Raw genomic sequence first — 18,259 nt, forward strand, 5'->3', positions numbered from 1 at the left:
TTTTTGACAGAAAATTCGTTGCTTGAAATGTTCCTCCTTTTTGAGAAATTCATATGAAACACCCCCAACTGGAAATACTGGGTAGTATAAGCAATCGATTGAATTTTAAAAAACCCACATTTTAGTCATCGTTCAATCGATTCGGTAATATGACCAATCGATTGATTTTTGCGAAAACCATGCTATCTTGTAATTTTCAATCGATTGTTTTGTGATAACCTGTAGTCCAATCGATTGAGTTATGGGAAACCTGAAATTCAATCAATCGTTTTGATAATTCAATCGATTGATTTTCAAAGAAACGATTTCACACCCCTAGACGAACGTCACGGATCAAATATAAACTTTTAATCGATTGGAATGGCCAAAAAATTTATTACGATCAATGAAGATCTAATTCGTTATTTTTTATTTTAATTGTAAATAAACAGATGAATGATAAAATAATAATTTATAAAATAAAAATTAGTTTTTATAATTAAATAAAATATATGGGGTTAATTTGTAATTAAAATTAGAAAAAAACTATTTAACAGTTATTAAAAAAACTTAAAAAATATGTTTTGTTATAGGACCATTTAATAGTCCAAATGTTCTGGGACCATCGAATCCTTAGCCCTGTTTAGATCCAATTAAAAAAATCAAACATGATCTGGTTGATACGATACACACGAGAGAATTTTAAAATGAGACAAATTAGACTCAATGAATCCAAATTTTGAAGAGGTCATAAATTTAAATATATTCTTAAATTTTTAGAGACTTAAATATATATAAATCAAAAAGTTAAGAATCAATTTATTTTTTAATTATAAAAAAGACAATTCGTCTAAACAAATTTATTTTTAAAAAATAAAAAAACATCACAATTTGTTGCGAATGATTTATCTTATTCAGTTATTCTCCTTTTTTTAAGTTTAATTTTATAAAATTAGTATAAAATAATTTTATACTACTTTTAGTTAATAATCCTACGTTATTAAAAATAATTATTTCTTATATTAATCACATAAATAGCCATTAAAAAAACAAATATAATTAGATTGAATAATTTTATAAAATATTATATATTATTTATATATTAAAATTAAACTCATTTCCGTAAATCACTCACTCGTAATCTCAATTTTTTAAATATCACCAATTAACCAACAACAATAACAAAGCTTTATCCTACTAAGTGGGGTCGGCTATATAAATCAAACGATGTTATTGTGTTTTATCATCTATCATGTCTACAGAGACACTGTTTACATTTAAATCTTGTTTGACCACTTTATTGATAGTCTTCTTAGGTCTTTCTCTACTTTTCGGCTCTTGTCCATCTTTCATCTCATCCACCCTCTGATTATATGTTCTATCGATCTTCTTCTCACATGTCCAAATCACCTGAGACGCGATTCAACCATCTTTTTCACAATAGGTGCTACTCCAACTCTCTCTTTTATATCTTCATTTCTTATTTTATCCAATCACGTATGACCACTCATCCATCTCAACATTTTCATCTCTATCACACTCAATTTATATTTATGCTCCCCTTTAATCACCCAACATTCCGTACCAATTAACCAACTGTATTAATTTTTTTTCCCTACTAATAGACACACCATTTTCTTTCTTCTGTCGGTCATGTACATCCGAAGATACTTATTACATGAGAAATTCTTACTAATTTATCATGTTAACATGGAAACTACAGTTAATATATAAATATTAAATTAATATATTATTCTATTAGTTTTAGAATATTTTGTTTTTATCTTATTATTATTAATTATTATTTCTTTATTTTTTCTGGTTCCCATCCAAGAACCCAAAAAAATCTTGTCATTCGATTTAAAATACTAAAATAGGATAAACCATCGTCCATCGGGTTTGGACTTTGATATTTGGATAACGACATGAAATGTCAATCTGGCATGGTTATCTAGAAATAGAGACCGATCCAAACATTGTAATACCCGTGTCAAATTTTAGACAAATTTTTTAATTATTTTTTTATTATATTTTTTCATTTCATAAAATAATTTAAGTTACATATAATTATTAAATTGATTTATCAAAAGGTTTATACTTTATATATATATAAAATTATAAATTTTTTCACAATTTAATTTTTAACATGATAGCTATATAAAAGAAATACAACAATATCAATAACACATTATAAAATTATAAAATATTAATAATTTATAGTGTATTTAGTTAAAAAATGATCATATATTTTATTAATTAAAATTAATTCTTTTAAAAAATTAAAAATAAATTATAAACTGTTAGTTACTGTTTTGTCGATTTTTAGTAAATCGATGATAGTTCGATATATAGTGGTCTTGGAGCGGAAACCTACTCCTCTTTGCAGGTACCAATTTTCTAAAAGTGCATCAAAGTGTCTTCGATTAGATAAAAATTGGTAATAAAGATGAATTTAAAAAAATTATAAATCAAAGAAAGAAATGAAAAAGTGAAGTTTTCGAGAAGGAAATATGCTGGAAACGTAAAAGTTTACATAAAAATTTAAAAGAAAGCAGTAATTAAAATGCATTCGATTGGATCAAAGGTCTTTGACTTAGAAATTAAACAATGCAAAAATGTAAATTAAACATTGAAGATAAAGATATTTGGAAGATAAACTTGCTTGAGAAAATAAAGTTTACAAGAAAGTAAATTGAAAGAGGAAAAATAAACATCGAAGGAACCCTACAGAAAAATAACTCAATCGCAGACTCAGAAATTTGCTAGAATGTGAGTGTTCTTGAGTGTTTTTCTGAAGCAAAGTTTCAACCCTTATTCCATATGACTTCCTAGTATTTATAATCTATTTTTGGTAACTGACAATTAATTACAATTAATTACAAAAACACAACTTTAAATGCATTCTCCTTGGTAACTGTTCCCGCCTAAACGTTTCCCATGATTTCCTCGCGTGATAAAAGCCTCTAACTTCTCCATTACCATAATTACTCGAATCACTTATTCGAATAACTTATTTCGATAACCTGACTCGAGCACCTTATTCGATTTGACTTGCTCGTTTTATCGAAAGGCCTTGAAATCAAATCCGTGTCGAGAACCTCCGTCTAATACTTGCGCGTGTGTCTTTTCAAAAACTGCTTATGTCTTCGACCGCTTTACCACTTCAAACCATTTATCTTTATCGAAAATATTTTTCGATCAACAAATTGCCCCCTTGGATTAATGTGTTTGCCTTCGATAACATTATTGGAAGATAAAACACTTAATCCAAATTCAAACTTCAATTTTTAAATCATTAATAATTATCATTTAACTTCCCATTAATACTGACCCACTCGACATGTTTTCCGAGACTTACGCTTTCTCTTTCTTCCACTTCATCTTCCTTGCGAAGTTACCTCTATTCGCATTCCTTCTACAGTAACGACTACAGTAATACTTTAAATTCATCAATCTCACCCTTGTTCAAATTTTTCCTGAACTCATTGTTCTCTGAATCTTTCTTACATCAAACCTCCTTACAGAATCTTTAACCTTTCATTTCCTTTTCCTTCATTCTACCATGGCTGCTTCCTCTTCTCATGCTACTGCTCAAGACAAAAGTAAAGGTCATGCAGTAGCACCGCCAGCTCCACCAGCCCTTCGTATACTAAACCAAGTCAATGATGAAGTCATTGACGATCCTTAACTGCAAACTAATGATACTAGAATCTTAATCCCCCTTCACAATAGGCGCAGATACCCATTGTTTCCTCGGTCCGATTGAATCCTTAGATAGGGCAAACAAAAAACTTTCTTTCTTCTCTAGTGCCAAAGGGGAAGATCTGTTGATTAACCAAGCTTTTAACATCTCCCACTTCATTAATCAAAAACCCTTCAGAAATAATCCAAAGATTAATCCTTGAGGATTCGACTTCTCAGCCTGGTACCAACGCCTTGAACCTACGAAAAGTGCTGACTGGGGGGCTTTATGAATACAAGAACTACTAAGGCTATCTCATTTATCACTTACAACGCTCCCTTGGATGATTGGGGCTGTCACTTGTTTTTGGAATAGGACAACCAACAGCTTCCATCTCACTTGTGGAATGATCGAAATGTCCCTTTTGGACGTAGCTGCTATCACAGGGCTCCCAATAAACTCTCCAAACTATACTCCTAACATGCAGCCTGAGCGCCAATACAATATTTTCTTAACCAATTCTTACAGCGATTTCATTGCTAATAACATGGGTGAAGAAGGTATAATGTTACAGATGATGAACATGTAGCCTTCTTGTTCAATTGGCTGAATGCAATCTTTTTCTGTTCTCGAAGCGTCCAGATGTCAAAACTCTTTCTTCCCTTGACTGCTCTGCTTCACGAAGGAAAAGTTCTTAATTTGGATAAACTTCTTTTAGCGCACATTTTCGAAGAGCTTGGTCAATTCGTTCATTGTCTCCGAGACAACAGTATAATCAGTACAGGTGGCCCTCTCTGGCTCCTCCAACTATGGCTCAATGCTATTTTCAAAAAATTTATGACGAAACTTGGAGGTGGTGGTACTGATAAACAGCACATTGAAGGTTTTCGATTAGCTTATTATAAACCCAACTTCCCAAATGCACAAACAGATAAAGACCGATTATGTGCTGTTTTTTCTCTCTTCTATTCCTGTAAAGATTTCGACAATGAGGGTCTAGATTTTCACCCCCTTTTTTGCGTTGAAATTGTGGTCCTGCGTGGCTCGATCGCTTGCTCTTTCCACATGACACAGAGGAAAGTGAACTGGCTAATCGAAATTGGGCAAACCTGCTAGCCGTGCAAGTAATTCCTACAGGATTACCTCAACACAAAAAAGAAAAGTTCAAGGTGACCCTATACACTCCTCATTTTACAGCTAGGCAACTGGGATTTTTACAGGTCATTCCAACCCCTTTTCCTCGGAACAACAAGCCACTTTGCCATATCACTCTGTCTTCCCAAAGTGATTTCGATTTTCTCCTTGCAACAAATCAGCAACACAGGGAACATTTTAATTTCCTTGTTTATGATCGTAGTTCATATATCACTAAATCTTGTTTCGAATGGTGGACTGCTTACTACTCCAAACACAATCGTACTTTGGAAGCAATTTGGCAATCTGCCATTCGAACAGACCCTGTTGTTGAGGGTTCTCCAAAAAGAACTCAAAAAAGAAAAGCTGAGTCCGTAGCCTCCTCACGACAAACACAACATAAAAGTCAGAGGATTCCCACCAGGACTTCTAGAAAGGTAACCATCTCTATACATTCTCCTGCATTTTAAATCGAAGTATCCCAAACTTCAAACTTACTTAACCACTCTTCAATCTTAATTTTCTCACCAGTTACGATTACAATCGTCAAGTGAGAGCTCTGATGGAAGTGAGCAAACCATTCGGAACATTCTTGCTGCTTCTCCCCAATCAGAGGATACAGCTGATTCAGATCCTGGTTCTAAACTAATTTGGAGACCAAGACTTATTCAGGTAACACTATCATTTTTATCTGTGTTTCTTTTAAGTTAAAATAAATCTTAACTTATAATTACGTACCTGTCATATCAGCCTACCACAGTTGCTTACTCAATTATATCTTCTGTGGCACCTGATCAACCAATTATGCAACAACATCATGATCAAGGACACTCCACGTCTCATGATTCGATCCAGGTCACAGGGTCCACCCAGTCACTTCAGACTATTTTTTCACCTCCCCATGTAACACAGGTGGTTGATCTGACGACAGATCCCGCAGCATTCTCCAGTAGACACTTAAATACTTGAGTCAAACTCACCAAATGACCGGGCTGCACTCTCTGCAGAAAACCAAGTGGCTCCAGACTCCGACTCTGTTTCTAGAATTGCTAACATTACCAATTCAGATTCTCCTCGATCTAGGGTCTTAAAGACTCCTCCAAAACTATCTAGTCTCCCTCAATAGGCTGACTTTCAAACTCCCCCTAGACAAGGATCTGAAACACTGGATTCCCCTACCATTCCTACAAGTGCTACATTGGCCAACCTGATCTCCATTCTAGACCAAGTTATCCAAGAAGATGAAGTACCTGTACCAGTGCCAACACTCCCAAGACCTGCTACATTAAGATCTTCATTTGAATTGAGTGTTGACACTCGAGAACAGCTTCGGACACTCATATAACTCTTGGATCATCCACCTTCCACATGGGTTAATGATACAATTCTTACAAACTCTTGTCTGATCTTTTAAATTCTTCCTTTGAACTCCCAGCTAATATACCACATTCTGCCTTGATTCAAGAATTAAAAAACTACTCAACGAGAGCGTAGCTTTTCAATTTCAATTCCAGGAAACTGGGACTAAGGAAGCTAAGATCAAAACTAACATATAAGGTTGTATTGCAGCCCTTCGACCAGTCCAAGTTTCCCGTGAGGAATTCAATCTGAGAATTTCTCATGCTATTTCCATTGAAGCTTTTTATGACAAAGAAGAAGCGAAACTTGAAGTGGAATTAGCTCAGATTAATGAAAAGCTTGCCAAAATACGTCAGAGACGAGCTACCATAGCCAAACCTCTGGCCACTTCCCAACAAGAACAACAACACCTTATCCAAGAGCTTGTTTCAATTAAGACTAAACGAGAAGAATATGAAAAATAACTCAAGAAAGTCCAATTTGACAAATTCAAACATGCAAAAGCGCTTTCAACTCTGGACAGCAAAAGGGCAAAGCTGCGCTCCGATTTAACAAAGCTAATGGCACCTTGAATTTCTTTTTCATTTCAGGTTTCTCTTTGTGTGACAGTTTTCATCTTTTCTGGACTTATGCATGTTGAACTCTAATTTTGCCAACAATAGTATCGCTTCAAGTATTTTTCATTAATCGAATTAATTACTTTTTCTGACTCGATATCTTTAATCTGATAGGCATTTCCAGAATATGTCCCTATCACTTGAAAAGGGCCTTCCCAAGCATGAGACCATTTGCCCAAAAATTTTGATTTTTTTTCCATTGGCAAAATAACTTTCAAAACCAATTTGTCTATATCAAAAGATTTTTCCTTGATTTGACGATTATAACTTCAAGCAATACTTTCTTTTTGTCGAACTATATTTTCAAGTGCCAATATTCGCTTTGAATCTAATTCATTCAATTCATCAAACATAGCATTCCAATAGTCATCAACTGGCAAACTACTTTGCTTTGACACCTTCAAAGTATTTAAATTAATTTCTAATGGCAACACCGCATCATGGCCATAAACTAATTTATAGGGTGAAGTACCCGTTGACCCTCTCAGTGAATTTCGATAAGCCCATAATACCTGGCTTAAAGTTTCATGCCGTATTTGAGGCTTATTTCCAATGTACTTTTTGATCAAACTTATCAGGATCTTATTTGCTGCCTCTACTTGCCCATTAGCATGCGCATAAAAGGAGTTAAAGTAACCATATTGATACTCCTCGAAGCTGCAAAATTTTTAATTCGCTGACCAGTAAACATCATTCCTTGATCAGTGCTTAATGTTTGAGGAATTCCAAATCGATGGATAATATGTTCCTCAATAAAGTCTATTATTACACCTTGAGCAACTTCTATTAGGGGAACTGCTTCAACCCATTTTGTGAAATAATCAATTGCTACCAAGATAAACTTATGCTATTTTGATGAAGGAGGGTGAATTAACCCAATCAAGTCCAAAGCCCAGCCTCTAAACAGCCATGGTTTTACTATTAAATGCAACTCAGATGCTGGGATCTGTTGTATCAAACCATGTTTCTGACATTCTTGACATGCCTTTGCATAATCAACACAATCTTTTATCATAGATGGCCAATACACATGATTACGATATAACACCCACTTCATCTTCTTTCCCGCTTGATGGGCACCACATATCCCATTATGTACCTCACCCAAAGTAATGTTCTGATCATCTCGACCTAAACATCTCAACAAACTCCCATCGATCCATTTCCTATACAATTCATCAGCCATTAAGATAAAATTTATTACTTGCAATTTTATCTTTCTATCGACTGGAGTATTGGGATTCTTTAAATACTAAGCAATAGGCTTTCTCCAGTCAGAATCCTCCCATTCATCCATGCACAAAACTTCTCTTTCACTCGCGGGCACTAATATTTGATTGATAGTAGACAACTTTTGAAGTGTTTCTGGACTGATTCTATATTTTGAAGCAATCTGTGCTAATTCATTAGTAATTTCATTATGGATCCTGGGGATGTGAACCAAAGAAACTTTTCGAAAGGAAGTCAATAATTCCCAAGCAATAGTTAAATATGTTTGCAACTTCTCATTATTGCATTTAAACTCTTTTGATAACTGCTTTAAAACTAACTGAGAATCCCCAAATATTTGAACTTCCAAAGCCCCTTTACCGATTAGTATTTTGAGACCAAAAATTAAAGCTTCATACTCCGCCACATTATTCGAACAAAGATATTTTAGTTCAAACAAGAATTCGATGGAATTCCCTCTGGCGAGATCATTAAAATTCCAACACCTGCGCCATCTTTATGTTTCGATCCATCAAAATATAACTTCCAATAATCGACCTCAATATCGATTACATTTGCCCCCTAGTCATTCAGATCTTTCGAATTGTCTATAAGAAAATCTGCAATAACCTGACCTTTTACATCTTTGGCTGGGACATATTGTAAATCAAACTCTGTTAATGCCACCATCTATTTTCCTAAACGCCCGCGTAACATTGGAAAACTTAACATATATTTGATAAGATCAGTTTGTGCTATAACTTTTACTGATTTAGCTTCCATATAACACTTTAATTTAATACAGGCATAATATAGAGATAAACACAATTTCTCTATCGAGGAATACCTTGTTTCGATATCAGTCAGAATTCGACTAAGGTAATAAACGGCCCGTTTAAACCCATTATCATCATCTTGGGCTAACATACACCCAATTGTGTTCTCAGATGCTGCAATGTATAATTTTAAGGGCTCTCGTGGATGAACATTTGCCATAGTTGGAGCCTTAGACAAATAAGCCTTGATCGAATCGAATGCTAATTGATGCTCCTTTGTCCATTTGAACTATGAGTCATTCTTTAACTTTACCAAAGGGGCAAACACTCGAGTTCAATCAGAAAGATTCGAAATGAATCTTCGAAGATAATTCACTTTTCCCAAAAAGGAGTGCACTTCTTTTTTCGATTTGGGTGCAGATAATGCTAATATTGCATCTGCTTTACTTTTATCAATTGCAATTTGTTTTTTATGAACGAAACCTAAAAAGTTTTCCGCCGATACACCAAAATCACATTTTAAAGGATTCATTTTCAATCCCTTCTTTCTAATGGTAACAAACGCTTTTCTCAAATGGTCAATGTGTTGACTTACTGAAATCGATTTGACCATGACGTCATCAATATAAACTTCCATGAATTTTTCAATAAACTCGTGGAAAATAGCATTCATTGCTCGCTGATATGTCGCACCAGCGTTTTTCAAACCAAAAGGCATAACCACCCACTCATAAGTGCCTAACTCCTCAGGATAACAAAAAGCGGTTTTGGACACGTCATCTTCCGCAATGAAGATTTGGTTATATCTTGAATAACCGTCCATAAAACTAAGGATTTCGTTTCCTACTGCAGAATCAATTGACATATTTGCAATTGGCATAAAGTATTCATCTTTTGGAGTAGCATTATTCAAATCTCGAAAATCAATGCATACTCTCAACTTCCCATTTTTCTTCATCACCGGGACAATATTCGAAACTCACTCAACATAGGGTGCAGTTCGAATAAACTTTGCCTTAATCAGGCGTTATATTTCTTCTTTAATTTTTTTATTGATTTTTGGAGCAAAACGTCTTGGAGTTTGCTTCACAGGTCTAGCATTTGGTTTTAATGCTAATCGATGTTCCACAAGTGAACGATCGAGACCAGACATCTCATGATAATCCCAAGCAAAACAATCCTTAAACTCATGTAAAAGATTAAAGAGTTCAGTTCGAAACGGATCAACAAGATCTTTACATATATACGTAATTCGAACATCATCAACAGTCCCTAAATTAACTTCTTCTAAGGGATCTTGAGATTCAAACCCTTTATAACGATCATCATCTTTTACCGAATATTTCTCAAAATCCAATGGTTTTAGAGCATAGATGCAATCAAAAGTAAAATTAATGATGTCACCAGAAATAGAAGAAACTTGATCTTTTATTAACTTAACATTACTTTGATTTTCTACACAATGAGCCTCTACTATAAAATCGGTAGTTCGGCTTGCATCATTACTTTCATTACAAGAAGCAATAAAATCATAACTAAATTCAACCAAAGACGTCGAATCGATATTATCATAACTAAAAGGACTACTAAACCTATGTGATTCAACTTCATCAAAAGAACCATCTTTATTTTCTACAAGATCAGAATTATTTAAATAATTACGTAAAGTTACCAGGTAATCGAAAATTTTCCCAGCCTGGTCCATAGAGCAACCTCCAAAAGATCTTCAAGATAGACAATCCCAACCGGTTGGAGCAAACCCTAACTCTGGGTAACGCAACTTCACTGAGAGGCCTTCCAAAGATAAGTAGCAACCTTCACAATTATAAGAATTCAGTGTTCCGTCGACATTCAGAGGTTTCAATTTAGGATTGTACATCCTAAAATCAACGTGCAGCTATTCGACATAAAGGTTTGAATCTGCCTTGATGACTTCAGGTTTGCCATCCTTTGACCAAAGAAGCACGCTTTGATGCACAGTAGAAGGTACAGCCCCTATACCATGGATCCAGTCTCGACCCAACAAAGCACTATAACTTGCCTTCGATGGAACCACCACGAACACAGTGTTCCGTTTGGATGAACCAACCTTAACAGTCAGAGTAACCAACCCTTTTGCAGGAGTCAAAGTCCCACTAAAATTCATCACAACAATATTTGTGGGGACCAAATCATCAGGATGCTTTCCCACTTTCATTAGCATCCTCTTAGGCAAAAGGCTGATTGCCGCCCCACCATCAATTAAAACCTTGTTTATGTTGATCCCACTCAAGGTGGTGGTTATATGAAGTGGGCGGAGATGAGACATCTGTTTTTCAGTGGGCTGAGAGAAATATCCCGGCTCATCTTCAATTCAAATGAAGGAAAAAACTTCCTCTTCCTCCATGTCATAATCTTCCTCTGGGTCACCTTCATACTCACCCAGATATTCTGTTGGAATGATTGAAATCTTTCTAATCATGTCATCATCTCCTTCATCAAAATATTCCTCATCAACATCAACTTTTTTATTTTTGTCAACTCCTGAAGGTTGGGCTATCGCATTGCCTTTTTCCATTTTAGCAGGAGACAGAATCCCTTTTGGACAAGTCTCTCCATTAGAAGGAAAGACAATTTGAGAATGCACAGAGGGAGTTCCCCCTTGCTTACTTCCACCTGAGGCTTTTTACTTTGATTGGAATTTTTCCTGCCTCCTCTGTCCCTCAATACCCTCTAGATCGACCACGATAATAAAGGTGATGATTTCGAGGAGGTCATCGATGTTCCCATTGTGGATTGCGTCGATACAGATGGTCCCTTTTCTGAAACTCCTGGAAGTTTCGAATCCACTGAACACCTATGGTCTGATATCGGCTTAAAGGTACAGCAGTACTTTGTTGAGGAGTCTTAGAACTTTGACCCTTAAAACGCCGAATTGGTTGCCTCTGGCGTGCCTGTTCTTTTCTATGAGCTAATTCTTTTTTCATTCTCTCATTCTCGAAGATTGCCGCTACTTCGGCATCAAAAATGGCATTACACCGTGGACACAGGGATACATCCCGGTCTTTAATCTTTTGTTGAACCAGAAAATCCAACAAATCATCCCCTACCTTGGGATACACAGATTTCACTTGTGACTCAAAATCATCCAAAGTCACATGAAAATCATATGACATACCAACCATATTTACTCCCAAGCATAGCTCAACAATGTTGGCATCAACATCAAAGGGATCAACATCAACCTTCATCTCCTTCTTGCTATCATTGAATTTCAACCGTCCTTCCATTATCGTTTCCTGAATTAAGTCCCTGAAATGAATACAACTGTTAGTCAAATGGCTTGTTGCTTGGTGAAACTTGCAATAAGGTTTCCTTTTTATATCTTTCATTGAAAGTAAAATTCTACCCTCAGATTTTGAGATATCAAAACTATATTTCTTTCCACTTTTTAGTTTTGAATCATTCGACTTTTCATTATTAGGAAGCTTTTTGAGTAAAGAACAAACATAAGGAGGGCCTTTCTTAAGTTCGTCCAAATCAACTTCTGCTTCGAAATCAAATTCCTCCTCTGAGGACTCCATAGTCACATAAGCAACTTTTTCTTTTCGAGTAAAATGTTTACTCTTTGATCTTTGCTCACTTCTATACTTCTCTTTCTCCTTTTTCATGAGTTCGATCTGACGAACCTTTTCAGCCAAATGGGCTAAATCAGGGATATACACATCAAGCAATTTTCTACGCATATAAAACCCTAGCCCCATGGTTGCTATTTTCACTATCTCACTCTCAGGTAATGATACATAAAACCTACTCCTAGCATTCTTGAAACGTATCAAATAATCATCAATAGTTTCACCATCTTCACATTTCAGAGCCACTAGATCAGTAACTGTCACATTCATTTCCTCGATAGAATTGAGCATGAAAAGCGATTTCTAACTGATTCCATGTTGCTATCGAATTAGGTCTGAGATTCGAAAACCAAGTGAATGCATTCTTCGTTAATGAAGAAGGAAAAAATTTCATTTTTGAATTTTCCTCATTGGCTAAGTTACCAATCTCCACCAAATATCGGGCAACATGTTCAGTAGTTGATTCTCTGACTTCCCTAGCAAACTTTGTGACTATCTTTAGATTTTTTTACCCCTCTTGACACCTCAACCATTTGAACAACTTGGGGAAAAGCAGACACAAAGTGTGGTCGGTTCATAAAACCAACATTCAAACCACTTGATTCAATATTTCTTCCACAATTCTGGTAACTTGATAACGCTCGCCGCCACGATTAGCACGTAATCTGGCCAAAGCTTCATCTGCATTTTACCCGTGAGGAACTATATGAGGATTCTCTTCATTAAAAATATTATTTTTGTTTTGAAAAACATTCTCGAATTTTTCATTATTTCCTCTGGCATTATGCCCTTCTCCCTCATCATAATCCACGATTAGCACGTAATCTGGCTAGAGTTTCATCTGTATTTTACCCATGAGGAACTATATGAGGATTCTCTTCATTAAAAATATTTTTGTTTTGAAAAACATTCTCGAATTTTTCATTATTTCCTCTGGCATTATGCCCTTCACCCTCATCATAATCCACAATTCAAGCAATTCATTCAACTTGTCTAGCAAGACATTTGAATTTCGATTCGTGATCAGCCATTATTGCATTTAGAATTGTAGTCATCTGTTGAGTCAATAGATTGACTGAGTCATGTTGACTTTCCTCTACTTGTTTTCGATATACTGCCATTGAATTAGCAGCATTCGAAGTAGAGCCCACATTATAATCACGAGAATACTCGAAATGCTGTTGTGGGTTTTGCATATTATTCACTCTACCTGTACTCCCAAAATAAATAGGTGGAACAAAACCACCCACTGGTGGGTTATAACCAGGAGGAAGACCATATGGAGGCCAACCAGCGGTCAGTGGAGGCTAGAATGGTGGCAAGGTGCCATGTGGACGAGTGTTACATCCAACATTTCCAGTTTGAACAGTCGTAACTGCTATACTTTCAGTTCCAATTGTACCTTCTGAACGTGAAGTCATGTCCGCTTGTTGCATAGACACTGGTATGCTATCATTGGTGGATGAACTACCATTCACATTTGATATTTCATCAGCCATGTGAATGATTTTCCACTTCGTAATCACATACCCTGAATAACACCACAAAATGTTTATTTGACACACTTCAAATTTTTAAAAGTGTCCCACCAGGCGTGCCAATTTATTTTGTCGATTTTTAGCAAATCGATGGTGGTTCGATATCTAGTTGTCTGGGAGTGAAACCTACTCCTCTTTGCAGGTACCAGTTTTCTAAAAGTGCATCAAAGTTTCTTCGATTATATGAAAATTGGTAATAAAGATGAATTTAAAAAAATTATAAATCAAAGAAAGAAATGAAAAAGTAAGGTTTTCGAGAAGGAAATATGCTGGAAACGTAAAAGTTTGTATAAAAATTTAAAAGAAAGTAGTAAAATGCCTTCGATTGGATCAAAGGTCTTTGACATAGAAATTAAACAATGCAAAAATGTAAATTAAACATTGAAGATAAAGATATTTGGAAGATAAACTTGTTTGAGAAAATAAAGTTTATAAGAAAGTAAATTGAAAGAGGAAAAATAAACATGGAAGGAACCCTACAAAAAAGTAACTCGATCGCTGACTCAGAAATTCGCTCGGATGTGAGTGTGCTTAAGTGTTTTTCTGAAACAAAATTCCAACCCTTATTCCATATGACTTCCTAGTATTTATAATCTATTTTTGGTAACTGACAATTAATTACAATTAATTATAAAAACACAACTTTGAATGAATTCTCCTTGGTAACTGTTCCCACCTAAACGTTTCCCATAATTTCCTCGCGTGATAAAAGTCTCTAACTTTTCCACTACCATAATTACTCGAATTACTTATTCGAATAACTTATTTCGATAACCTGACTCGAGCACCTTATTCAATTTGACTTGCTCGTTTTATCGAAAGGCCTTGAAATCGAATCCGTGTCGAGATCCTCTGTCTAATACTTGCACGTGTCTTTTCGAAAACTGCTTATGTCTTCGACCGCTTTACCACTTCAAACTATTTACCTTTATCGAAAATAATTTTCGATCAACAATTATGTGAGACACAGTAGTCTTATAGAATAATTTCATAAATTTTTTTCTATTAACAATGTAAATTTAAAAGAAAAATGAGTATTTTTTATAAAAAAAATCTAAAATATCCAATATGATTACCAAAACATAACTACGTAAGTCATTATTAATATTTTATATAATAATATGAATATTAAATACGTTAATATTAAAAGATAAATAAATTTTTTTAAATATATATTAAAATTATTATATAAAAATTAATTTAAAAGATACAAAGATTTGAAGATATAATATTAAATTAGTTAAATAAAAAATATTAATAAATTAAATAATTGAGACATAAATCTATTATATAATGAAAAATAATATATATTAAATTATTAAATCATACAATATTTTTTTATTTTTTTAAACACATATCTCATATATTAGCATGATTTTTTAAAATTTTGGGAAACCAAAGTTACTACTCATCTATCGTCTTCTTCTAGATCCGTCCTGTCTAGAAGTGCAATCTTCCTCTTATTATTTATTTATTATTGGTTTAATTATTCTGTTGGTCCCTATAGTTTAGCGAATTTTTCAATTAGATCCCTACACTTTTTTTCCTTTTAATTGGGTCCCTATACGTTAATTTTTTTTAATTAAGTCCTTGCCGTGAGGATAACGTTTAAGATAATGGAATATTCTGTTTAAAAAACGAATATTCTTTTATTTGAGTTAGATATTCCAATCGTACATATCTCTATTTTTTCAAAATACCCAAAAACTCCTTGGTCACAAAGGAAAACAAAACCCTAGCCAGCCCCTAATTTTCTCTCTGAAAATCGTGGAAAGTGCGCTTCTCCTCCAGGGGTCTGTCTTCTTCATCCATAGGCTTCGGCATCTTCATCCATAGCCGTCAGTCCGTGATCTTCATTCAAAGCCGTGGTGGTCGGCCGTCTGTCGCATCCTTCTTCCTGCGCTGCTCTGTTCTGCGTTGCTTTGTTCTGTGGTCTTCTGCGTTCACTTTGGAAGAGCTTATTGACGAAGAGGAGGTGATCCAAGAATGCAAGGCCTTAAACAGTCGACTCATCAAAAGTAGAAGGCTATCTTGAGGGAAGTTTATAAGAAGAAGAAGTACACGTCAAGCTCTTGATCTCCATCCTAAGAAGTAAGAAGACCAGAACCATTCGCAGAGGCTCACCAAGCACCAGGTATTTGCCTTGCCTTGTGTTTAAATTCTTTAATTATTTTTGAATTTTGTTCCTGTTCATTCATCATGCTACTCTGATGTTGAGATATAGCACCAGGTTTCTAGTTCTAGCATACTGTTAAAGCATAGATATTTCACTTCAGCAACTTCATTGTTCATAGGATCATTAAAAAAATTGAAGAAATGTGGCTGTGCTTGTATAGAATCTAGTGATGCAAAACAGAAATTAACTGCATCAATTTATTCAATGTTTGTGAATTTTTAGCAGTATTTTATTCCCTGCCAAAGCTAAACAGAAATATATGGATGCAAATTGCAAAATTTTTAGTAATGGTTAACAATGGATTTCCAGGTTCTTTGTGATTTAATTGATCTTCTGAATTTGTGCTTGATTATGTTGTGGCGAATGTTTAATTGATCTTCTGAATATGTGATTTTATATTGTGATGATTGAATGCTAATCAAACACTTGGGGCTGAGATTAAATGATGAAAAGTGATAAGAGAACCAAGGATATGAAAGATTAAGTTTAAGGATAGTTGAGAATCAATAAAATACACCAAAGCTGTTTCTGCAGAATTAGGCAGTAAAAACCGAAGGGTATACAAGGTAAATTTATAGTAGTGTGAATAGGGATTATAGGAAAAAAATCAATGTACATCTTTGGGTAGAAAATTCCATGAATAGAAGTTGACTATATAGTGTTGGAGATGCCAAATTCTTTTGGGAATTCTTGTGACTAATCTGCTGATGTATGTTGTTACCCTTTTCTAAATGCTTATTGCTTGCTAACCTTTGATTAAGACTTATTTTAAAGTTGAAGTAATTTGTAATAATGTTGATATTGTTTTCATTGCCACATACTTTCAGAATGATGAGATGCCGAATGGATGGCCACTGGGTGTTGGGTTTTTGAATATAAAGCTTAGAGTTACAGAGGCACCCGCAGCTGCACCGGTGGAGCCTTTCTCATCGACGCAGATGCCATCCACCAGCTTCTCCTCATTCTCATCCTCCAACCTTGATACTGAGGTAAAATGAAGCAAATCTACTTTTGTCCCCTTTTTGTATTGAAATATATACACCAAGTTAATTAGTCTCCAAAGACACCAATATAAGAATGTATCGAGAATTAAGCAGAAGAATTGGTGTTTATAACTGCCTTTTCTTGCATTGGAAACCAGCAGTCAATAGCATCTTTCTTCCAAGACAAGAGTGTATCCCTTGGGCGTCTTATAGGAATAAGAGGAGGGGAGAGAGGACGATTGTACTTGCCAAACACGCTGAGGTTTGAAGACACTACTGAGAAGAAAACATTAGGAGATGCTTCTTGTTCTGATTCATCTAACTCAAAGGTACAAGAAGTGGATGTGTCTGGAGGCATTTGCATACCCACATTACTTGATGTCCTGCTCAGAATCAGCACCAAAACTAAGAGAACTTCAAGGAACTAGCTACTACCTAGTACCTACCATATGAATATGATGCTGTCACACTAAAGAATTTAACTAGTGATTTTCATCCCATTTTTCTTGAATGGTCCATTTGATCTTTCACAACTCTATTATAACTTAGTTATATTTCAGATTATGGGGATTATACATTGATTTTGAATTCCCAATTTCGCTATTCCGGTAATTTCTTGTAGTGTGAATAGGGATTATAGGAATATCTTTCATTGAATATTTATAGTTTTACTAAATTTTTAATTAGGTCCCTATATTTTTTTTTTCAATTAGGTCCCCAAGGGTATACAAGTAATTTCACAATTCACTAACATTTTTTTGACGTTTAACGTTAATAGGGACTAAATTGAAAAAAAAATTAACGTATAGGGACCCAATTAAAAGGAAAAAAAGTGTAGGGACTTAATTGAAAAATTCGCTAAACTATAGGGACCAACAGAGTAATTAAACCTTTATTATTTAATGAAAAACTTTTTCATATTTCAAAGGTTTTTAAAGAAAGAAAAGACTATTATTTCAATAAATATTTAAAATGCCAATAGAATTATCTATGAAAAAAAAATTTATTTATAAAAGATAAATTTTATATAATAAAAATATTTGAAAGTTAATTTAAATTTTAAAATTATTTTTATTTTTTGCACCATCACTTTTATTATTTACACTTTTTTTTCTCTATTTATTCTAATTTTTTCTAAGAAACCATGTACAGAATCTTCAAGTTACTTATTAGCATTTAAACAATTAAATTT

General features: G+C 34.4%; 1 protein-coding gene across 1 annotated transcript; it reads left to right on the top strand.

Annotated features, from left to right (window-relative positions):
- Positions 1-16,381: 16,381 nt before the first annotated feature.
- Positions 16,382-17,495, top strand: LOC130934734 (uncharacterized). Its single transcript, XM_057864275.1, has 3 exons — positions 16,382-16,393; positions 16,912-17,073; positions 17,229-17,495. The coding sequence occupies exons 1-3, from the start codon at positions 16,382-16,384 to the stop codon at positions 17,493-17,495; spliced, it is 441 nt and encodes a 146-aa protein (XP_057720258.1).
- Positions 17,496-18,259: the final 764 nt, after the last annotated feature.

This window comes from Arachis stenosperma, chromosome 6 (assembly GCF_014773155.1).
Source record: "Arachis stenosperma cultivar V10309 chromosome 6, arast.V10309.gnm1.PFL2, whole genome shotgun sequence".
Taxonomy (NCBI): domain Eukaryota; kingdom Viridiplantae; phylum Streptophyta; class Magnoliopsida; order Fabales; family Fabaceae; genus Arachis; species Arachis stenosperma.